Below are 22,872 nucleotides of genomic sequence, written 5' to 3'. Positions count from 1 at the left end.
ATCGAGGATCCCCCCCCCCCCCCTCAAAACGGCTACTTGACTTGAAACAAGTTTAAATCAGCAAGATGCGCCGACCGACAACCCCCTCCCCCCATTCCCCACGGATTTAATGTCGGGTGTAAATTTCTTCTGCTCGTTCACTTTTAAATACTTCCGCCACCAAAACTGAACAACTCGCTTTTATTTCCTTCGCCACCCGATTTTTTGTAAAAAAAGAAAGTAAACAGGGCGTTTTTACCACGTAACGTTCCAGATTGGATCGATTTTAGTGTTTAGAACAGAAACAAAAATCCGACCACCCTTAAAGACAAAGATCTTCAGTTCCAAATGGAGAACGACGATGACTTCTTGCGGGAGCCACCCCGATTTCACTATTTCCACTGAAAACTAGGTTACGTTCAACAAATCTCCACCAACGTTTCGATGCGACCCTGCCATCTCTTCTTGGTGAGTCCAAGGAGCAACTCGAGCATTGAGATTAAGAACGCACACAATACAAAAGCTTTAAAATATTCAAGTATTGACGTCTGGTTTATTAAAGAGCAGCCATTGTAACGCTTCGGTGTTGGTGACGACGCGTTAGGCATCTCCTGAACGTGGTGTCCTTTCAAGGCTGGGTCATGCAACTTCGGCTTGGAGGCAAGACCCGCGATGCCCCCAGATCACGGCGAAAATACAACCCCCCCCCCCCCAGCCCCCTCCTCCAATTCCTGCCCAAACCTCAACCCCATCCCCTCCTCGTGGCAATCGACGAGAATCTCTCGATCGGCCACCCCATCGAAGGATGTGCAACAGGCCAGGGAGGTTTCGCGCCATCGCCTTGTATATGGCAGAGTGATTTAAACCAATGAATGAAATCTCCAGGCAAGGTTTTAAAAAAAACTCGGTCAATTTGGTATCGAGGCTGAAGACGGATGATAGGATCCAAGAGCCCGTCTGCGTGCGAATGAGAAGTGGCAAGAGCAGGCGGCCACGCCGTGATTAACAAAGCCACAAATGCTGGTGCCCAAGCGGGCGATTTCCCCGCTTCTTCGAACGCTCCCTCTGGCCCGCGCCTTCCTTGCCCGGGGGATCATTGAAGAGCTCGGATTCCTCACGTGAGAAGTTGATGTGTAGTTTGACCACGTGGCTCATTCAGCCGGATTTTTCAGGGATTTTTTAGACCAGCATTTTATTTAGAGGCGGTGCTTCTCGTCACGTAGTGTGACATTTTCACAGCCTGTTTGCGAAAGGGGTTTTGGGGGAAAGACAAAAAAATAGTTTTTTCCCTCTCTCCGCAGCCCGCCATCCTAGACTTCATTCTATTATTTGTTCTGGGAATTTATTTTTTTAAATCGCTTTTCGAGGACTCTTTCAGATTTGTATCTCATTCGACCGCTTCCAAAGGGGAAGAGAAAGAAGGAAAGATCTTTGCTCTTTTTTTTTGCAGTTTTAGCACCATGAACAAGCTCTATATCGGGAACCTGACGGAGAACGTGACCACTGTTGACTTGGAAAGTCTGTTTAAGGAATGGAAGATTCCTTTCACGGGGCAATTCCTGGTGAAAACGGGTTATGCGTTTGTCGATTGCCCAGATGATAACTGTGCCATGAAGGCGATAGATACCCTGTCAGGTAAGAGGTTTAATCGTCAAGACGCCCATCTCACCTCGTGTTTGGAGGCCAAGTTGTTTGTTGAGAGGCCTAAAACAGCTGCTTACGTCCTGGTTTGGTAGAAACTCTGAGGCGAGGAGGGAGGGAGGGGAGGTTGGTTCCAAAAAAGAAAAAAAAACTCTTTTTCGGAGTACGCGCGCAAACTCCACTTGCTCGGGCGTGAACAAACTTTTCTTGTTTCAGTTTTTAATTTGACGTTACAACCCATTCCATCCTTTTGCAACGGCACGCGATCCCCCCCCCCCTCCCTTTATTGAAAGGAAGGAACTCAAACGGAAAGCAATGGTGGGCGGAATGTTTTTGATCATTTACTTTTTTCAGCTCATGGACTTTTTGGGTGAAAGAAACTTAAAAATGGGCAAGTCCGTTCGTAATGGTATTGTAGGCCTTCAACGATCCTGGCGGCACCATTCAAATCAATGCGCGCCCAGGAAGGGAGCACGCACTTGGGGGGGGGGGGTTAATCTGTGACTTGTCGTAGGAAAATAAACGATGAACGTCTTGACCGAGAAATCAAGTTTATTATCGTTCACCGCGTCTGACCACGTGAATTCGGATTTAATCGGCCATACGGAGTCCTAAAAGTGTCCTTTAAGGACTCGGCCACCAGAAACATGGCTGCAAATTCGAATACAGAACAATTGAGTCCACGACTTTCACTCATCCATTTATTTGCATCACGTTTGGGGGGGGGGGGGGGGGGGGGGTTCACTGTTGGCGGTTGGATTCGTAAACCTGTTGTTGGTCCGAATCAAATATCTGGGGATGTCGTTACCTGGGAAACTATTGATCCGATCTCCACCCTTGCACGTCAAGCAACCGGTCATTATTGGAAAGGTTGAGCTCTCAGTCGTTTGAAGAAACGCTTGCGTTTTGTGTGTTTCCGCAGGTAAAGTGGAGCTGCACGGAAAATCGATAGAAGTGGAGCACTCCGTTCCGAAACGGCAAAGGTAGAGGGGGCTCATTCATTTCCACTTGTCTGTCCACCTTCTCACCGAACGCGCGGGTTGGGAGATCAATGTTATTCCAGCCATTCGGGCCGTGTTTGTAATGCAGCATCCAGTGATCCTCTCTCTCTTTGAGGCAATACGTTTTGCTCCTCGTCTTTATTACTTCATATTTTGGTTCTGGAAATTAAATTCACTGCAGGACCTGAATCAACGTTTTTAAAAGGTTTGCGGTGCAGCAGGAAATGCTGCGGAGTTTTACGTTCTGTTAGCTGAGAAACACGTGAGTTGTCAAGTTGGGGGTGGGTGGGGGTGATTAAAGTTTCCTTCATTGAACACGAACATTTCATGAAGGATTGCAAACGTGTACTCTTCGTAGAGGGAGATGTAATCGGTTACTCTTGTATTGAAAGCCTTTTTGAATCCTCCAAATGAACCAGTCAATGACTAGAGTTTATAGAGATGGAAGTTGAACGTTGTTCTTCAATCTTCACGAGTCCATTTTAATAATCCAAAATTGTTATGAAGTGGGTAACATTTGAAGCAAGTGATATCAACGGTTGTAACTCGGAAAACGGCCATTGAAATGCTTGGTGCTTTATGTAGTCTTTCAAAAGTTTAATTGTTTGAGGTGCTGGTTTCCAAGTGAGAGTTTTGTTCAGTTGGTCAGAAACTGTCTCTCAGAAACTGTTCCTGTACACTTTTGTATTTCTAGTTCCAAAAATGAGCACCTACTTGGGCTCATGAATCAATTGAGAGAGAGAGAAAAAAAAAACTTTTTCTATTCGCCATATTAATGGGCTATTTTTTGAGCCTGGACTCTTAATTCAATGCAACCTGCTCACTTGCATAGATTGCGAAGAGTAAGTTGCTGAAAATGTTCTGGAGATGGAAAATGATTGTGAAAGGTTTACTGCAGAACTTGGAGATGGATATAGCATCATGTGTTGAATCTTCTCCACCCATAGCTGTTCATTTTTGAATGTGTTCCATGGTGTCAGTATTTAATAATTGGAGCATGCATCACTGTTAATGAGTGTACTCTTTTTCATTGCAACTGGTTAACATTTTTAGTATCTGTGGATTTAATACAAAATTGATGTAATTTGAGCATTTTAAGATTTACATTTAAAATAGGATTTATTTAAGTCCTTCAATATAATTTCAATCTGTTGTAAATGAAATTGGTTTCTGTATAATTAGTTTTTTTTATTTGTAACTGGATAAAATTCATTGTTGTAGTAATAGTTTTGCACTTTGTATAAGAAACTAACTTGGACTTGTGGAGCAAATTAACATCCAGTTTTGTTACCATTATTTGGGCTTTTGTATCTTCATTAAAATTTGGGGTCTATTCACATCATTATATTTTAAAAAATGTAATTTAGTGGTCAATTGTATCAGCAAAATTGTTTAAAAATATTCATTAGAAAATTCATTCTGAAAATGTAAGATTTTGAAAATGAAACCGTAGTACCAACTGATCTTGCAGTTTATTTTTTTTCTTGATGCTTTTGTCTTGGATTTGCCCCTTTATTCATAATTTTGTTTAAAAACTGTTTGAGTTGTTCATTTAGAATGATATTTATAAACCAAATGTGGGTAACCCTTCAAACTTGGAACAATGATTATTTGAAAACATTGTATGCTGAGTTTGTTACTTGGTTGTGATTCTGTTTCTTTTATACTAAATGGAATTGGAATGGTTTTGATCAGCGATAATGTAAATATTACTCTTGTGTTCCACACCAATCTTTTCTCTATGCTCATGAAAAGATGCAATGAGAAGACTATATATATAAAAATGTTTTGAAGATGGAAATTTTTTTAAAAAAAAGCTTGTTCATTGACTTGCCTCATACTTTAAAAGAATACTTTCCAAATCATAATACACTGGTATTAGACTTGTGATGTGACAGTTTTGGATATTAATAGGTGTAAACAAGGATTTCATGCATATCTTTTTGACAGTAGAGTACAGTGTGACTGAAGCATAACTTTGTGGCTGCCATCTTGCATTGATCTTGCATCTGTACCAGTATGCAACAAATAACTATTAATGGTCTCCATATTGAAATTGGGAAAAATTGAAGGACTTGTTTCTTCAAATTGAGTTTTTCATTTAAAAAAAATCCAAGAAAACAAAGAATCATTTTAGTTAAATACTTTGTAATCTTTTGCACACCAACTCAAACAGCACCCTGGATTAGTTTTTGAGGCATATGCATACATTTCATGTTCCTCTCCACAGTAACAAAGAGATACTTTATTTTGGGTATGTGGAATTAGAGTAATTTATCAGAAATGTATATTGCCATGTTTTAAGTAACAGGCAGGATATAAAATTCTTGATCTAATTTTATAGTTGCCTTTTAGAAGTGGCTTGAAATTCACAAAATACCTTTGTTCTGTGTATATATGGAATAACGAAGAGAAGAAATAAAGGGTTTTGTTTCTAAGTGTAGTAACAATTTTGAAATTAAGATAGGTTTGCCAAATTTGTATATAATGTTTTAAAAATACTTACACTTTTCAGTGCAAAATTGATTTCAGAAGCATTTCTTCCTGGTTCTAAGAATGTTATTTTTAATGAAGCTTGGTGATTGTGATGTTTTGTTACTTTGAAGGTACAAGATAAAATGTAGGTAATTTTTGTATCTCTTGAAGTGTTCTGTTGCTCTGGAGACTTAACAATCTTTTTGGATTTTTCAAAACATTTTGGATTTGTTGCTAAAATATTTTTTTTTGTACTAGAAAAATAAATGTGTGTGTTTTTAGTTAGCCTTTGGGGTTAGTATGCAAGCCAGCTGAAATATTTGGGTGTTGTAATGTTTTTTTTGGGGGGGGGGGGGGGAAATTGATCAGTTACTTAGCTTTATTCAGTAATGCTACTTCTACAGTATTTGGAATCTTGCATATGCACCAATATAGAATCCCACCCAGTTTGTTGGTATGTGGATTCTGTGAGCTGTACATAAAGCCTTTCCTACACAAATATTCACTCCGATCTGAAGGATTGAATTTGGAGAATCTACCTTTTCTAGTTTTTTTTTGTATGATACCTTAAAATGTAACTTTTTTGCAAGAGGTGTGGTATAATTTGAAATGGTAGTGATTTCAAATGGAAAAAGCTTGCTTTATTACCAACAGATCAACAAATGACATGCCACTGTTTCACCCTGGTCTTCCTGCTGGATTTTTATCAATGCACAATGTGTATATTTATCCAAATACCAGAGTGCTGCATATTTTCACTTCCAAGCTAGAAAATTCAGTTTGAATTATCTAGTTTTTTTTTGTTACTTTGTTCACAGTTGAGTAGCTTCTGTCGTTCTGTTCACTTTGCCTTGAGGCTTGGAGGCAAATGTAAGGGGTACTGCTAATCCACATCCCCGTCACGTAAATAAAGGTCAAGAGGTGGTGTCAGTTAGGGTTGCCATAAAGTTGTGTTTGAGGCCAGAGGACCAATCAGGGCAAAGTGTGCTTGATTTGTTATTCAAAGTGAAATTCTTGGGCCCAGCAGTCACTGCATTCCAGCTTGCGTTGGAACGTTCAGAATTGACGTGGGTACGCCCACCATTGCAAAAGCGACCTTTGTACCTGCTGTGAAAGGCAGGTTGGGAATATGGTGCCATGGAGCTTTTAGTGAAATGTTAAAAGGATGAGAGATTTCACCCTGCAGTTGGAGGGGGAATGGCTAAATCTCACTTGGTAGACTAGTGGAGATTTGTAATGGGGATTGGCAAAAGCCAAGATGGTTTTGGACCTTGTGTTTGAATATATTCCATTAATTTTCAAAATACACAACCAATCTAGCTGCCATTTGTGCAGATTATTTTCTCCCAATACTTGGGAACATCTGTTACCTGTTACTAGGAATAAAATTGAAGAAAAATATTTGGATATAATCATTTAACTTTCAATTAATTCTTTACAGTGATTAAGATTCTATTTATGCTTGTGTTCAAGCGCTTTCGTTGTTTGTTTGCAGTGGAGTTCTGTAATCTTGCTGTGATAACACAGCAGCTGGTGTATGGTGGGCAATGCACATGTTCTCAATCTGATTATGCAATCAGCCTGCTGTCATTTGTTGTGCATTGGGCAGTTTAGATGGTGGGGGTTCTATGGGCGATGATGTGACGTATGGCACCTGGGGTTAGAATTTTGACGCCAACTGTAAGCAAAAGTAGTTCCTATAATACAACTCATTTTGAGAAAAATATGCATGCCTTCTGAAAGTAAAAAAGCAATTCTTTTATGTGCATCTTGGTGTGTGAAAGTTAATGCTGAAAGTGATTTGTAGTGCCTGTAAGGTAATGAAAAATGGCTGAAGTGGGTGTTCCTTATTCTGGGTTATTTCCTCCTTGACCTCTGGCTACATTCCATAAAAGGGCAGCCATTGCACACAAGGCAGCCTGGCTGTTTCTGAGGGGTAAAATTGCATCGGGAGTGTGTTGTGGCTTCCTACAGCTATTAGCTTTTTGGATGTATTGAGGTTAAAATTGTGAACATTTTCCTTGTGTCACTTGATCTTTATGAACATGCAAAGTGTTTTATGGACAGGCACATAGAAAACGTGCTGTGAAAGTTTCTGAACATGTTTCTGGGAGATTTGTCTGCATTCTGGTACCTCTTTGCAGCAGAAATTTGCTAAATAAACTAGTATGGGTCCTGACTTTTTTTTTCAGTGTAGCAATTTGAATTGCTGAACAGTTCTTCATTTGTATTTTAACAGGTTGCTATTCACTTGTTTATTTTTTCAATGTGGCTAATTTCTTGGAGTTAATTTTAGTATTCTTTTGTTTACCTGCTTTTTTAAAAAAAACAGCAAAACTTCAAGTTTTAAGTATGTATCATAAGTTTCAAAAGTTGTGCACTAATATTTAAAAGTGCCTTTGATCAGTTTTTTGTTTTAAAAAGCTAGAAATTAGGTGAGGCTGTCACTTAGTATGTCTACAACAATTTTTGTTTGGAGAGTTGTTCATGTGTGGTGTAAATTTTGATTTTTATAGCCACACCTTGCCCTTGTCACAATCGATTATAGTTGATTAAATTGTATAGTGCTAAATGTACAAGTCTGAGATTTGAAATGAGTGGAATTGAAGACTTTGAAAATATTGTTTTGGGCTCAAGGATGTGGTATAAATATTTTATACATTGTGATCTTTTCTATGTTCGAGAAATCTGATGTAAACAATCTTCTGTTTTGTTTGAATTAAAGTATCTGCTGTTCTGGTGGAATTATAAGTGAGTAATTGGATGCAATTAAACTTTTTTGGAAGCTTAATATTTGTATTTCATAATCTAGGGTTTTTAACCTATACACGGCAATTTTTATTTTGTCATTTGCAAACTACTCTATTATTTGTCTTTTGAAAATTAGAAAGTTGCATGGAACATTGGGATCTATTTTAACAGATGGCACGTAGTTAAACGTAATGGTTGCATTCTTAAATTTAACATTGAAAACTAAAACTTGAATGTCTTTTGAAATACCTAATCATTGCTTACTTGTTTAAGAGTTGTACTTGGTGTAGCATTTGTTTTGAAATGGCTGTTTTAGTGTAGTAGAGCGTGATTAAAAGTTGTGTGAAATATTGATTGGGATCTTTGCCCAATAACATAGCATCTACTTTGAATCTTTGTATTTAATAAATCAAATCATATGGAACTTCCATTAAAGTCCAATTTGGAGATCTTTGGTATGCAGTGGCATATTGGACATTTATTTCAGAATGAACCAATAACTGAATCCAGTTTGACACCAGATAACAAAAGCATATGCACATTTTTTGTAATATTCCAATAGAATCTCATATTGCATTAGATCACACAGCTGACCACAATATTGATGACAGAGCCCTTTTAAAATTTTAATTCTGCTGGAGTTTATTTTATCATTCTCCACTGCTGAAGTTTCTGTTTCTACCCCCACCCCTTCCAAATTTACAGTATGTAGTACTGGTTTGCTTAGCCAATTAAGTTGAAATGTGATGTGTGGGTTTGGTATTTCTAAAACTGAAGTGAGAAGTTGTATCTTAAATTGCATAAATAATGGGATTCACTTGGTTGCAATTTCCTTTATATTGAAAATTGTTGCTGTACATAGAGAGCAAGCTTGTCACTTTGAAAAAGTTGATTATAAATATGAATTGTTAAAGGGATAAAATTTATGATTTGTAATAACTGCACTCCTTTTTTGTTCTTGAAATACATAATCATTAATGTTATTTCATGTTTGGGGGTGGGGGGGGGGGAGGTGGTGTGATGGAATGGTTAACTATCCAGGAAGCAATTTTCTGTAGTATTCACTCTTGAAAATAAAGGTGCAAACTATATGGAAACAATTTCATAGCATGGTTTTCTCTAAGGTGCAAAGAAGTCATTTAACTAAAAGAATTTGTCCTGGTGCTCTAGCCCAGAAATGGAGGTTTATCTGTGGACTCGAAGAGTAGGAAATAATAGTGTAAGGAAAAGGATCAATTATAAATGAGCACAAATATATGGGTCCAACCTTTTTGGTGTTCATAAACTTGGCTAGTTGAAGTTTTTATACCATTTCTATAAACTGAGCAAACTGCATATTGAAGTTTAAATACATCCAACATTTTTTCAAATATAGTGTTGCATATTTTTGACATTTACTCTTGTAAATCTCAACTTTGTAGAAATATTGAATTAAAATGAAAACTGTCATGAAGTTGAGTAAATTTTTCCTGTGTCCATTTGAAATTATCATCTTTATTGAAACGCTTGCAGTAAGAATTTGCTTGGTTCAAATAAAATCCAAAACATGCAATGACATTTTTTAGTTAATTGCTTATGAATAGACTATATGGTACTCAATGAAATAATGTTAAAATATTTATTTAATGGATCCATTTCTTAAGTATTGTTCTACAAAGTAGACGTTTAAAAATCTGCTCTGTTTGATGTTAGTTTGTCAATGTTAATGTTTTATGATCAGGCATCATTAAAATTGACTTGCGAATGTTGGATTATGTGCAAATGGTGGTTTCTTTGTAATTACCACTGTGCATTAACATAATCCTGTCAGCCACCATTACAGATTTAAACTCCTTTTTAAGAAAATGAGTAAACCTATTCTTGCAAGTGACTCAAATGGCAGCAGCTGCAATTGAGGAGGGGGAAACAAGTGAACAGCTGAAACTAAGTTAATGAATATTTTCTAGATTTTTAATTCTTGCATTAACATTCATACAGATTTAAATTTTGGGGAAACAAAACATTTGACAATTTCCACAGACAAATGTGTTCCATTCTTAAACGATGTATAAAATGATGTGGCATTAAATTTGAGTTAAACCAATGCTACTTGCCAGTTATTTTGATAGGTAACAAAATTTGTTGGAGCAAATTTAAACCTGTCAAGCTTGCCAGCGTTTAATTGATACATGAGCTCTTCGGTATGCCATGTTTAGCCATCTGCAGAAAACTTTATCCTTTGCATCCCAAAGCTTTGCTTTCTTTCAACCCCTCATTTTTTGAGATGTTCTTAAACCTACCTCAGATGAAGAGTACCCTAGTATCTTTAGTTTGATGTCAACCTTTGTTAACATTCCTACATCCTGCACATAAATGTTATTTTTTTTAAGTTGGTGAAGTTGGGGAGCAGCATTTACTTTGCCCAAGTGCAAACTTTGATTCACTAATCAAGATTACACTTAATCTCATGAAGACAAAATACAGAAGTACTTGTCCTTTGCCCTGTTAAGACACACAAAGAGGTGTTGTTACTCTTAATGCCACTATCAAGGCAAGAAAGAAAAACTATTAATCTTGCTCAATTATGTATTTTGAGTGGACACATAATCAAGTTTTGAGCTTGGGATTCTTTCCCTTCTCTCTGAACCAGAAGTACTGAGTCTCTTTATGATCCTTTGTAAACTGCACCAGCTGAAATGAGAAGGCAGTTCAAAGCCCCTTTCACACTTGCAAGTGATCTCAGGAATCAAACCCCAATTGGCTTTGAAGTGCCAAATGTGAAAGCAAAATCAGCTCAACGCTGGCGTCAGATGACGTTATCTCACGCCGGGGATTGACTGCCTCTACCCCTGGCGTCTGCAGATACCGGTGTTGCGCTCAGGCAAGTGTAAAATGGGTCATTGCACTAGTAGAAGGTAGAACAGTCTGGGGATGGCTCCTTGCAAGTGTTAGAGCATTCAGTATCCCAGTTAGGAATGGTCAAGAGTGAAAAGCCAAAGCCCCGTTCCTATCCCAAATGGCAAATTTAGTGGGATGCAAGTGTGAAAGGGGCTCAAATTGTATGATAAACCAAAGCCTATACAGTATAAGCACTTTTAAGTGGGGCTTTTAGCTGCATCTACTTAAATATTCCAATTCAAAGATTATGATTTTAATTATTGAGGAAAATTAACATGCACGGAGAAATGCACAAGTTTAAAGCCCATATGTGAATGATGGGAGTGAAAGCTGGGAGAGCTAGGAGTTGGATCACATATGCTTTTTCTGCTGATTTAAGCTGCTCTGAAAAATTTATGCAGTCCACACCCAATTTTTTTTTAAAAACTGAAATAACTTTAAACCCCTTGTACAAAGAAATACGTTATACTTTGAAAATGATGATATGAAAAAAGAATTAATGTCTTGTGAATGAAAACAATCTGAAATAAAGAAATTTGTATTATATAGCTCCTATAGAAGTATCGCTACACAACACATCTAAAGCAGAACCTTTTTTCTCTTTGGTCCAACGTCTGAATCTCTGCACTTTTTCATAATCTGCTTTGTCCTTTCAGTAAGACTTGTCCAACTGGTCATACCATCTTCTGCAATTCATTGTTAGATCTTGTCTCCAGTTTTGTAAACTCTCCAACTCACATTTCTGATGTTCAAAACCACCATCCACTAAAAGTTTGTGTATTGAAGGGAAAATAATCTGACCAAAACTGTCATTGAAATATTGACTGTTTTATTTTGAAGGCTACATTGCAAGCAAGGAAATTCTCCCTCCAGGGAGAAGCTGCAATATTCTATCCAAAATTGAATACTGAAACTCCAGAAAATGTGTATCATCTTTGTGGAATATATGAAAGAATAAGGATTACACCACTCTCTGTCTTTCTTCTATTGCCTCTGGTGCTTGGTCTCAGAGCAATTCCATCAACTTAATGGATTGTGCTTAGTTTTTAAAAAAAAAAGTTATTATTAAGATACCATTGAGTGTGTATAAACTTTTTAATTTGGGGATTTTCCATTTTACTGTAGAATTGCTGCCTTCACCTAATCTGCATTGTGAATACTGGCTTTTCTCATTCAGCTTTCACCTGCCCATCTTATCTTCCCTAACCAACATATGGAGGATGTTATAGTCTTCCATTAGGCAAGCTAGATAATGGAGTTGCTTAACTTGTGATCACAGTTGCTAAATTAAGGATAAAATTCCAAACTAGAGTTTAAAAAACATTTCTTTTAGCTCTTCAGCAATTTAAAATTTTCACAAAGGAAGTTCACATTGAATTCTAATGGGGCGGGGCGGGGGGGGGGGGGGGGGGGGGGGGGGCGGGAAGAAACCTTTCTCCTAAAATGTGTGTAAACTAAATTACCTGCATGACAGTGTTTTTTTAAAAACTAGCAGATGTTTTCAGGTTTAAACAAGACAAAAGAAAAATATATTTCTTGAAATCTCCACATTGTTTGAGGGAGTGGGGAATGAGGACAAGTGCTGGTGTTTCCACATAGGTTGGAATGCTGGTAATTTGATGTATAATATTTAGTACATTTGCAAGCAAAGCTCTTGATCGTCATTTGGATTGAATGTTTGTCATTGCACTTAAAAATGTGTGAAGTATTTCCTAATCGATGTGTTTATAATTAAGTTAAACAAGTTTCACAATGCAGTTGAATGCTTAGATTTTATAATTTTTCTGAATTTGGAATAGATAACTCTAGGGAGAGAGATTTGACTTAATTTAAATTGACTTCATAATTTGATTAGATGTGAATAGGTATTACTTCAACACCGAAATAAACACTTAAAAACAGTTTTAAAAATTGCATCAGTGAAATCTTTGAGAAACGGATGCATTTTAACTTGATGCAGGCTTGCCTTTGTTATTGACAAACTGGGTGGATGAGGGAAATGAGAAGGTGTGTGCTTCATCTATTCATTCAAATTAACTGTACCTTGCAACCTACTTTCAAAATGACTGGAAATTGAAATGCTTGAAAACTTCTGTAATTTGACCCTGTCTATAATAATCTGCTCGGGAAAATCGAAATGTAGGCTACATTTAAAATTTCTATGCATTTGGCTAAATGTCCTAGAGAAGATCCTTTTAAATATCAGAATGTCAAATTGAAGTTTAAGGCACCAAATCCAAAAATAGTAAATGACATTTACACTTTAAAATTGGCGCAATTTCCAAGTCAAACAACATGTATAGAATTGCTTCCAACAGCTACTGCAAATCTGTTGATATAAATAATACTGTATTTGGTAGAATGCACTTTAGATTCTAATTATAAAGATTTTTTAGGGCAGTTATTATTTTGTAAAATCTAATATTAAAAGATGCTTCCTTTTCATAGGTTTTTTTGAAATTTGGATTCTGAATATTACCTGCACAATAAAATTTCTTCAACTACTATTTTGTTATTTAAACTGTTTTAATCCTCACATTTATTTGTGTAATCCTTTATTCAGAGTATCAGATTTTTTAAAGCCTCTTGTTTCTCAGAACTGACAAATTTTCTCATACAAATTTTAGTTTGAGTGAATCTTGGGCAGGTTAATGAATTGGACATGAGGACAATTAATGCTAGTGCAAATGTATAAATGGGCACAGGTTTTTAAAGCTATTGAAATCCTTTGGAAAGACTTAAATATGCAACTAAGTTGATGAAAATTAGATGTCAGCACAGATTTGCCAGAACAAAAGCAAATAATGCCACAGAATATTGGGATTAAACAGCATTTAGAATATTTTGCTTAGTTTTGCATCTTATTTCTGAACAATTTCCAGGCTATGTTGAGAGTGGATGATATTAATGAAAAAGCTGTCAAAATGAAGGGAAATGAGAAAGTTTTGGGCAATATGGTTTTCAAATGCACATTCAGCAAAAATCTGGTTTTATTCAAAGCTATCTACCCTGCTTACGTTATCAAGATGCTATAAATTTGGATGTTGCCAAAAGAATGGGGAGGTGTTGTATTTAATAAAGACTGATTTAAGATCATGAGGTGTCTTACCAGAACTACTGGTTGATGTAAAACGCCTATTGCTTTAATATTCTATGGACAAATACTGGGATGAGAGTAGATTGTGTGAAGAGTAACTCTTGGGTATATCATTCTGTCAGAGCAAGCCTAGGCATGATGAACCAAGTATCCATTTGCATTGCACTTGAAATTGACTTTTTTAAAGCTCTCATTCCCACCCTGCCCACATACACCAACATTATGAAACAGTTGATTTTGGTGGATATGGATAAACTTTATCGTCCAAAAGCATAAAAATCCCAAGGTAATGCAAGAGGTATTGAAAAATCAAAAACTTCTAGAAAACAGTTTAAAAAGCAGAAATGGTAGATTTTCTGCCTTGTGCAGTAGAAGTAAAGCATGCATGGGAGAAAAGAGTAGGGAAGTATTGGAGTGGAAGGATTTTATCTAGAGAAAAAAAACAGCTAAACAATAGGTTATTGTTCTGTAGATTCCAAAATGTGTGCTGCTTAAGATGGAGTGGGGAAAGGGGGGAAAATTATTTCTAGACAAACTAAAGAATAAGGGGTGCCAATGGAAAATTGATAAATAATTTGGCAAAGATGACATTTAGAAGGAAATAAACTAGAACCTACTTTTAGGTTGTTTGATGCAGTAGTGGAGTAATTTCAGGGAAATTCTTGATATCCCTCAAATTGATATGCAAATCGTGGTATTGTCCCAGTATTTAGCTTCCCGTGGTGAAATAGCGCATTTGCACATCAGGCCAATCTGTTCCAAACTAATTTTTAAAAGCAAATGTAACTACAGTATTAAAAATTTGGTGTGCTGGAATTGTGCATCTGGTAATCATTTTGTGAACAAAATGCAAGTTGCTATTCTTGAATTTTCAAAAAGCCCACAAACTGCATACAATCAAATAGTGAATTGCCTAGTTACAAGTCATACTTTTTAAAAAAAAAAAGGGAATGCAACCGGTAGAAAATTAAAGATGACTCACAAGAGCTTCACTGTTTTTCCAAAAGCATCTTGTCCTTGGATACAAATCTCTTATTAGGCACTTTCAAATTGCAGCACCCGGGTACCCTCCTGGGACACAGATGAGATTCTTGGGTAGTGTGTACCTCCTGCACCTTTCAAATAGCAGGCAACCCAGCAATTTAAGGGAATCCTGCCCCTGCAATGACATGGTGAGTGATGCCTTTCTGTTTAAAGTTCCAGAGTAGCCAGGTAATCCATTTCCCCTTTGAAATAGACAGACGATGACACCTGGGTAAGTTTTACTGAGTTCCCTGATCACCTCTGAGGTAGGTCTGAGACCTGGGTGGATTTTGACCAGGTTCAACCTTTTCAAATAGCCCGTACCTGGGTCTTCAACTTAGTAGAATACCCGGTTAGCCCCATTTTACAAGGCAATTTGAAAACTTTCCTTATCTCTGTAATTTAAACTTGTGCATATCCAGTTTCATCTGCCTTGCTATCAGTGGCTGTGCTAAGGCTCTCTGACCTGGAATTTCCTCCACACTTCCTCTTCTGTAGTTCTTTGAAAACTAATTTAAACAAGTTTTGGTTATCAGTCTGAGACCTCCTTTGTCCTTATCAACTCTTAAGTTCCTCAGTCACTTTTAAATGAAAGTTGAATCAATATATTCCACCACCACTCTCCAAGTACTCTTCAAACCAATTCATTTTGTATTGGGAATGCATCCTAACTGGGTTATGGTGAAACATTATGTACAAAGTATTAATAATCTTGAATGTAAGAGGTAAAGTAGTTCAAGTTAAGTCATGGCATCTTTTGTTTCTTTGGTTGTGATGGCCATCTATATTTGGTGGGTTCTAAATCTCACCAGCAGCAAGGCTTCTTGTGCATCGAGTTCTGTAGCATGGAAATGGGCCCTTTGGTTCAACATGTCCATGTTGTCTACCTTAACTGATCCTATTTGCCTATGTTTGGGTCATATCTCTCTAAACCTTTCCAATCAGATATTTAAATATTTTGAAACTTTGCAATTGCAGTTTCCTGTAATGGCATGTTCTGAATACCCACCACGGTGAGGATGGAGAGAATGTCCCCTAGGTCACTTCATTCTTCCTCCTCTCATCTTAAATATATGCCCTCCAGTTTTTGATTAGCCTATGCTGGGGGGGAAAGCACTGATTATCTCTTATTTATGCCCTTCATAATCAGAATTTTCTGTAATTCCTATGCACACCACTCATGTTCTTAATCTAGCGGCATCTGGATCAGCACCTCAGCAAGTATATCAGAAACTTTCATTGGTCATATTTTTCCTCTTATTTTCAAATTTTTCCTGATGGTGATAATTGAGTTTTGATATTAAATCTACTTTGTATCACTTAGAGCAGATTCATTTGAACAAAGTAATGCTGCAAGCCTAAATGTCTCCTTTGCATAGGTCAAATTAAAACCATATTCCTGCAATGTAACACACATTTTCTAATGACAGTAGAACCAAAAAATTAATTCCCCTGATTCTTCCTACAAGGGATATTTTATCTTTAGCTAGTCTCTTTATATACTTAGAAGCTTTGGCAGTCATTTTTTGTAATCTCTTAAATTATACTCTCTTGCTCTAGTCTTCTCCTTCCAATTAGACCCTTTGTCTTCTGCTAAATTCTAAATGTCCTTGTTTAAATAAAATTTACCTCCAAAATCTCAGAATGGAGGGTTGGCTCTACCCAATTTTAGATTCTGTTATTGGGTTGTTAATATTAATTACATTTTGGTTACAGTAACAAAACGAGTGGCTCAGCCTGGGTTGATTTGGAGTTGAATTTGACATAAATTTTCTATTGTTTCTTTACTTGGAGTGTTATTGCCCTTCCTATTGGTAAAAAACATTGATAATCTAGTGGTCAAGCACAGAATTAGGATTTGGTTTCAGCTTAGAAAACACCTTGGACTCCATAGCTTTCTTGTTAGCCCTATTCTATCAAACAACTTTTTTTTCAACCTTTTTTGATGGACTCTGCTTTTCAGGTATGGTTTAGATTAGGTATTAAATGTTTTTATGATTTATTTTTTTGATTACAATCTTCCTACATTTGAGGAACTTTCTGCTCAATTTAATTTGCCAAATTGTCATTTTTTATTTAGATACTGTGAAACCTTGTTAGAACGCGATTTGTTAATCAGTGGAATCGCTTATAGCGTGGGTGTCTGTGGACCCCAAACATTGGTTGCCAGGCTAATAGCCACAAACTCAAAAATGGACTTCTATGATGGGGGGGGGGGTGGGGAGTAGACAGCAGCGCGAGTAGAAGGAGGTGGGGGTGGATACGGCAGCACAATTCAGGTGGGCTTGAGTTCTGTTTTTCTGCTTCCTGAATCATGACATATATGCATCTGTTCTGCAACTCGGGTGTAAAGCGGTATGAAATCTTGGACCCCAACTACTGTGTTCTAATGAGGTTTTACTGTATTTATAAATTAGGATCTTTCTCCATTCTCAATTATCAAAACTTTCCCACGCTCCTGTTATGAATTTGATAGATACAATTTGCTATCTTCAACCACCTCTCAGAAAAGGTTAATATTTGTTGTGAAACTTCATTGGACAAAATTAAAAAGATGGGAATAGGACCTCCATATTTCAATTTCTGAAGATTATTAGAATTCCATTTTGAAGTTGATCTTTGTGCCTAGCATTCACTACTATCATTTAAAGTTGTGGATAAAACTTGTATGTTTTAACTCTTGAGTTATTGTAATATTGGCTCTTTGTTACAGATGTAAGAATGAGGATGGTTCACTAATTCATATTCTGGTTTTGACTGACTGCAAGTGTTTTCTGTACTTTATCAATAATTATTAATGAAAACAACACCATATCCATTAATATCCTTATTTTGGATGGTTAAACAGAAGGTGGTGAAATTATCTTCATCTCAACTTCATGTATTGACTTTCACTTATTGCAGGATGAGTAATTTTGATCAGATGGAAGGATGCTATCCCTCCTACTCATAATAAATGGTTACATGTTATGAAGTCGTATCTAATGTTGGAGAAAATAAGATGTTCAACATGTGTTTTAAATTTAAATTTTTCTTATCTCTGGGGCTCCTTTTTGAATTACTTAACCTTTAATGGGAATGATAATTATGTAACTTGTGATCTGCGTGGATTTGTGTTTCTTTTTTATACTAGTAGTGTACTTTTTCTTTATATTACCATGCAATTTGGAAATAGTTTAGGGTTTATAATAACATTATATAATCACATTTTAATTTTTTCAATATGTCCTTGAATTAATGTACAAGGTAAAAAAAAATTAAGTTTGCTTACTTTGTAACAGCTGTATCAATGTTGTGCATCAATCTTTATGTATTATAAAAAATTTAATAAAAATATTTTTAAAAATTCTAAATTTCCCCAGTCCTTGGTCTGTTGCTTTTTTTTTCAAGCTTATTTGTATGCTCCTTCTTTGGTTCTAGTGTTATCCTTTATTTTCCTCATTAACCAACCACAGTTGAGCCACCTTGCTCAATTTTACAGTAAATAATGTAGTTTTTGAAGTTCCTCAATTATCTTTAAATTCCAACCATTGTCATCTTAACATCAATCCTTAAGCAGAGAGATTATCTATTCTATTTGTGTATTGGTCAAGGAATCTCCAGGAAATCCTTCACTGTATTGTTACATGTTTGCTTCTCCAAATCTAAATGCAAATTAAAGTTGCCCTTTTATAATTGCTGTACCTTTTATTGCACACTTATTTCTTGATGCCATCCCCAATCTCATGTCAGAGTCTACACCACTCTCACTCATGTTTCCTGTCCTCTGGTGTTCCACAACTCGACTGGTACTGGTGCTATGTTAAGATGATGTCCTTCCTTGCAATTGTGTTGATCTCTTTAATGAGTAATGCTACCCTACTTCCTTTTCCTTTCAGACTGTGTTCCTAAATGCTGAGTGCCTTTTGAATATTAAGTTCCCAAACCTGGTTGCCTAGATCCATGTCTCAGTAAACCAAATAAGGTTATCACAGCTAATTCTGCTTAGTCATCCACCTTATTGCAAATGTCCCTTTCTTTTGAGAAATGCAACTTTCTGGCTTTTAAAACAGCACTGACTTTTTAAGAATTTGACAGTTAAGACACCCTTTTTGTCTTTAGGATTTTTCAACTTTTTTTTCCAACATCTATATCCCCCTGTCTTCCTGCATAAATTCCCATCCCCTTGCCTCCCTGATAGCACAACCATTTCCTCCTCACCTCACCATAAGTGCCCTCCCCCCCCCCCCCCAATCACTTCTAGAGCATTGATTCCAGCTCTTTCTCATGTCGACTGTTCAATCTTTTAAATTAGAACTGGTCCCACCTCCTTATCCAATTTTCATGAACCAGGAATCAGAATCCTTCTATACCAATGCTAACTATTCTACTCTGGCATTTGTAGCCTTTGGCACTTGAGATGGGCCCCACCATTGAGAATGAGGATCTTCTTTTTCGAGCCACTTTTCCCCATTAGCTGTTGAATAGTCCTGTACCATTTTGGACTGGCAATGTCAAGTCTCCAGTTTCATTTGATACTTTGGTTGTGAGCTTCCTTAGTTCTTTATGCTGCATGCTGTTTTATGCACAAATTTCTGTTGCAGCTTGGTATATTGTTTGGGGGTATGTTTAGAACTGTAACGGATGTGCACTCATTGTTGAACTGGTGAATAAAACTCTGATTTACCAAAGTTACTGTAGACAGATTCTTCTGCTGCAGATAAATTGGTGAGGAGGTGGTCATTTTGGTTTATCCTTTGTCTGTTTCCTTACTACCTATTTGTGATGGTCTGACACTGCATTTCTAAAGGCTAGGCCAGTGTTATTTTATCAATAGTGTGCTTAAAGCCTGGAACTTCTAGCACAACATTGCTGGAATACTTGGTAATTTTGTTCACAGTCCACAAATGTTCCCTGATAACATTCAGGAGTGGACTTGTCAGGTGCAAATTACTGGACAATGGCAATCTTCAAATGATCACACAGCTGTAGCAAATGTGGCTGTGGTAGCACAATTGAATATTGTCATCTTGGGGTCACATTTGTAAGAAACTCAACTGCATTAGCCCTTCCACCCCCCCCCCCCCCCCCCCCCCATACTTTGTCTATACAAGATTGGGGTAGATGCTGAGAATCTTGCAGTAATTGTTGGTTGTGAAGACCTACTGTTCATTTTTCCTGCAGTAATTGATGTCTCCCAAGATACCATGTTCTTTGCGCCAAGCACAAGGCTGAAGTTGGTTGTGAAGATCTACTGTTCATTTTCCTGGATGAATGCAGCTTCATCAAGATGCATTTAGGTGTTACAAGCCCAAAGAACCCCAAAACCCAGCAGCAATAGACATTCACCAAGACGAGTAGCTACTTAAACAAAAGTTGTTTTAAATTATCTTTAAACATGAAAACAGAATCAAACTTTAACTATTAACTTAACTAAACCCCCTTCTAATTCTAAGCGCACATGTATATGATGTGTATGTAAATATAAGAAAAGTTCTTTGGTTCACAGTTCAATCTCACTTCTCATTCTTCCAAGTTCTCTGGTTGCAGGCAATTCTTATACTGTGCACAAAATTTAACATGTATAAAGTTCACAAGGCTTTGGTGTTCGAAAGATAAATATTTACTACTCAGGAAGGTTCTCGTAGGATTTGTAGAGAGAGATTTGCTGTTCCAGGATTTCCACAGCCGAGGTACCACCATTAGTCACCTCAATGTCTTGCTGATGAAACTTGGCCCATCAGGGTTCTCCAGATGATAACCTTTTTCTTTCAGGTGACCACAGAGTTCCTTTCTTTTCCACTTATTCCAAGAGAAACATCAGACAAATAGCATTTCCAGCCATCCGCTGATCTGGAGTTTGTGTCCGTTCCAACCAGCTTCTTCTGCTTGTTTCAGCTGTCTGTCTCTCCAACTGCCAGAAAGCCCATATGACACTCTCACTTGCAAAACCCCTGACCTTCTCCAGCAAACAATAGGAGTTGGTCTTCTTGGTCAAGCTGTTTGTATGTAAACAAAAACCCAGGAGTGACCTTTCTGTGCACTCTGTCAAAACCCTTGCAAAGAGCTTTTAACAGCCAGTGTCTCCTGCTTGTGGCTTTAATGACATCATTTCAATTAACACCTACTTGTGAAATGTGCACAGCATTCTCCATAGTTTCTGTACTTACTGAATATGAATTCTTCAATATTTCAAATAAGATCTGTTTTATATATATATATAATATATATATTGTGTGTGTGTGTGTGTGTGTATGTGTGTATATATATATATATATATATATATATATATAGTGTATATGGGTGTGGGTGTAACTTACTCTAATTTTACCAATTTATCTCCCAAATCTTTTTCTTTGGCTTGGCTTCGCAGATGAAGATTTATGGAGGGGGTAAAAAGTCCACGTCAGCTGCAGGCTCGTTTGTGGCTGACAAGTCCGATGCGGGACAGGCAGACACGGTTGCAGCGGTTGCAGGGGAAAATTGGTTGGTTGGGGTTGGGTGTTGGGTTTTTCCTCCTTTGCCTTTTGTCAGTGAGGTGGGCTCTGCGGTCTTCTTCAAAGGAGGTTGCTGCCCGCCAAACTGTGAGGCGCCAAGATGCACGGTTTGAGGCGTTATCAGCCCACTGGCGGTGGTCAATGTGGCAGGCACCAAGAGATTTCTTTAGGCAGTCCTTGTACCTTTTCTTTGGTGCACCTCTGTCACGGTGGCCAGTGGAGAGCTCGCCATATAACACGATCTTGGGAAGGCGATGGTCCTCCATTCTGGAGACGTGACCCATCCAGCGCAGCTGGATCTTCAGCAGCGTGGACTCGATGCTGTCGACCTCTGCCATCTCGAGTACTTCGACGTTAGGGATGAAAGCGCTCCAATGGATGTTGAGGATGGAGCGGAGACAACGCTGGTGGAAGCGTTCTAGGAGCCGTAGGTGGTGCCGGTAGAGGACCCATGATTCGGAGCCGAACAGGAGTGTGGTTATGACAACGGCTCTGTATACGCTTATCTTTGTGAGGTTTTTCAGTTGGTTGTTTTTCCAGACTCCCAAATACACCTACAAATATTCAATCACACAGGGTAAAGCTCTCAATTTGATTGGTGTGCTCTCATCCTAAACTTTTATTCCTTTCACTATCAGGGTACTGTGACTGCAATGTGTAGCATCACTTTTTTAATACACTGATGACATCTCCCAAGGCCATGTCTTCTTCTGAAGGGCAGTAGGCCCATGGCACACTGCAACCTTCAAGAAATGCCATTCCCATTGGGGACAAAAAAAATACGAAACATTACAAATGTATAAGGTGGAGAAAAACATAATGAAAACCAGGCAAAAGTATTACGAACTGGGATAAAAAAAAAACACCTAAAATATTAGCCTGGCAACTTAAAACAGAACAAGCAAAAAGAACTGTATTGGCATCAAGGAAAAAGGACAAACAAATTACATATAAACCCAACAGAGATTAATGAAAACTTGAAGGAATTTTATGAACAATGATACCAAACTGAGAATGAGGTGAAAGATGATAAAATAGAGGAGTTTTTAGCTAAAATTAAACTGCTGAATTTGCAAGAAGAGGAACAAAACAAACTGATAAAACCATTTGAAACAGAGGAAGTACAGGATATATTAAATAAGCTGCCGAACAATAAAACACCAGGAGAGGATGGATTTCCAATAGAATTTTATAAAACATTTAAAGAGTTATTAATTCCTCCTCTCTTGGAAGTAATGAACCAGGTAGAAGAAACACAAAACTTGCCAGATTCATGTAAGACAGTAATACCAAAGACGGGGAAGGATCCATTAACACCAGCCTCATAGACCAATATCTCTACTTAACTCAGATTATAAGGTAATAGCGAAATTATTAGTAAACAGATTGGCCGATTGTGTACCAAAAATAGTAATCAAGATCAAACTGGATTTATTAAGAAAAGATAAACAGCGTATAATATATGTAAACTTATTAATCTAATTCATGCAGTTCAAGGAAATAAGAAACCAACAGTGGCTGTTGCTTTAGACGCAGAAAAAGCCTTTGACAA

General features: G+C 37.4%; 1 protein-coding gene across 2 annotated transcripts in view; it reads left to right on the top strand.

Moving 5' to 3' along the window:
- Positions 1–917: 917 nt before the first annotated feature.
- The window catches only part of igf2bp3 (insulin-like growth factor 2 mRNA binding protein 3), a 149,024-nt gene continuing 127,069 nt past the window's right edge, over positions 918–22,872 (top strand). Inside the window, exons 1-2 of one of the 2 annotated variants that reach the window (XM_069913886.1) lie at positions 918–1,614; positions 2,543–2,603. In XM_069913886.1, coding sequence (XP_069769987.1) covers positions 1,440–1,614; positions 2,543–2,603 — 236 coding nt within the window. In that variant the 5' untranslated portion in view covers positions 918–1,439. Of the gene's footprint in view, positions 1,615–2,542; positions 2,604–22,872 lie in introns of those variants that run through there. The other variant, XM_069913887.1, reaches the window with a different exon arrangement.

This window comes from Narcine bancroftii, chromosome 1 (assembly GCF_036971445.1).
Source record: "Narcine bancroftii isolate sNarBan1 chromosome 1, sNarBan1.hap1, whole genome shotgun sequence".
NCBI classification, from domain to species: domain Eukaryota; kingdom Metazoa; phylum Chordata; class Chondrichthyes; order Torpediniformes; family Narcinidae; genus Narcine; species Narcine bancroftii.
Note: the sequence above shows the minus strand (reverse complement) of the source record. Positions and strands in the feature narration are given on the sequence as shown.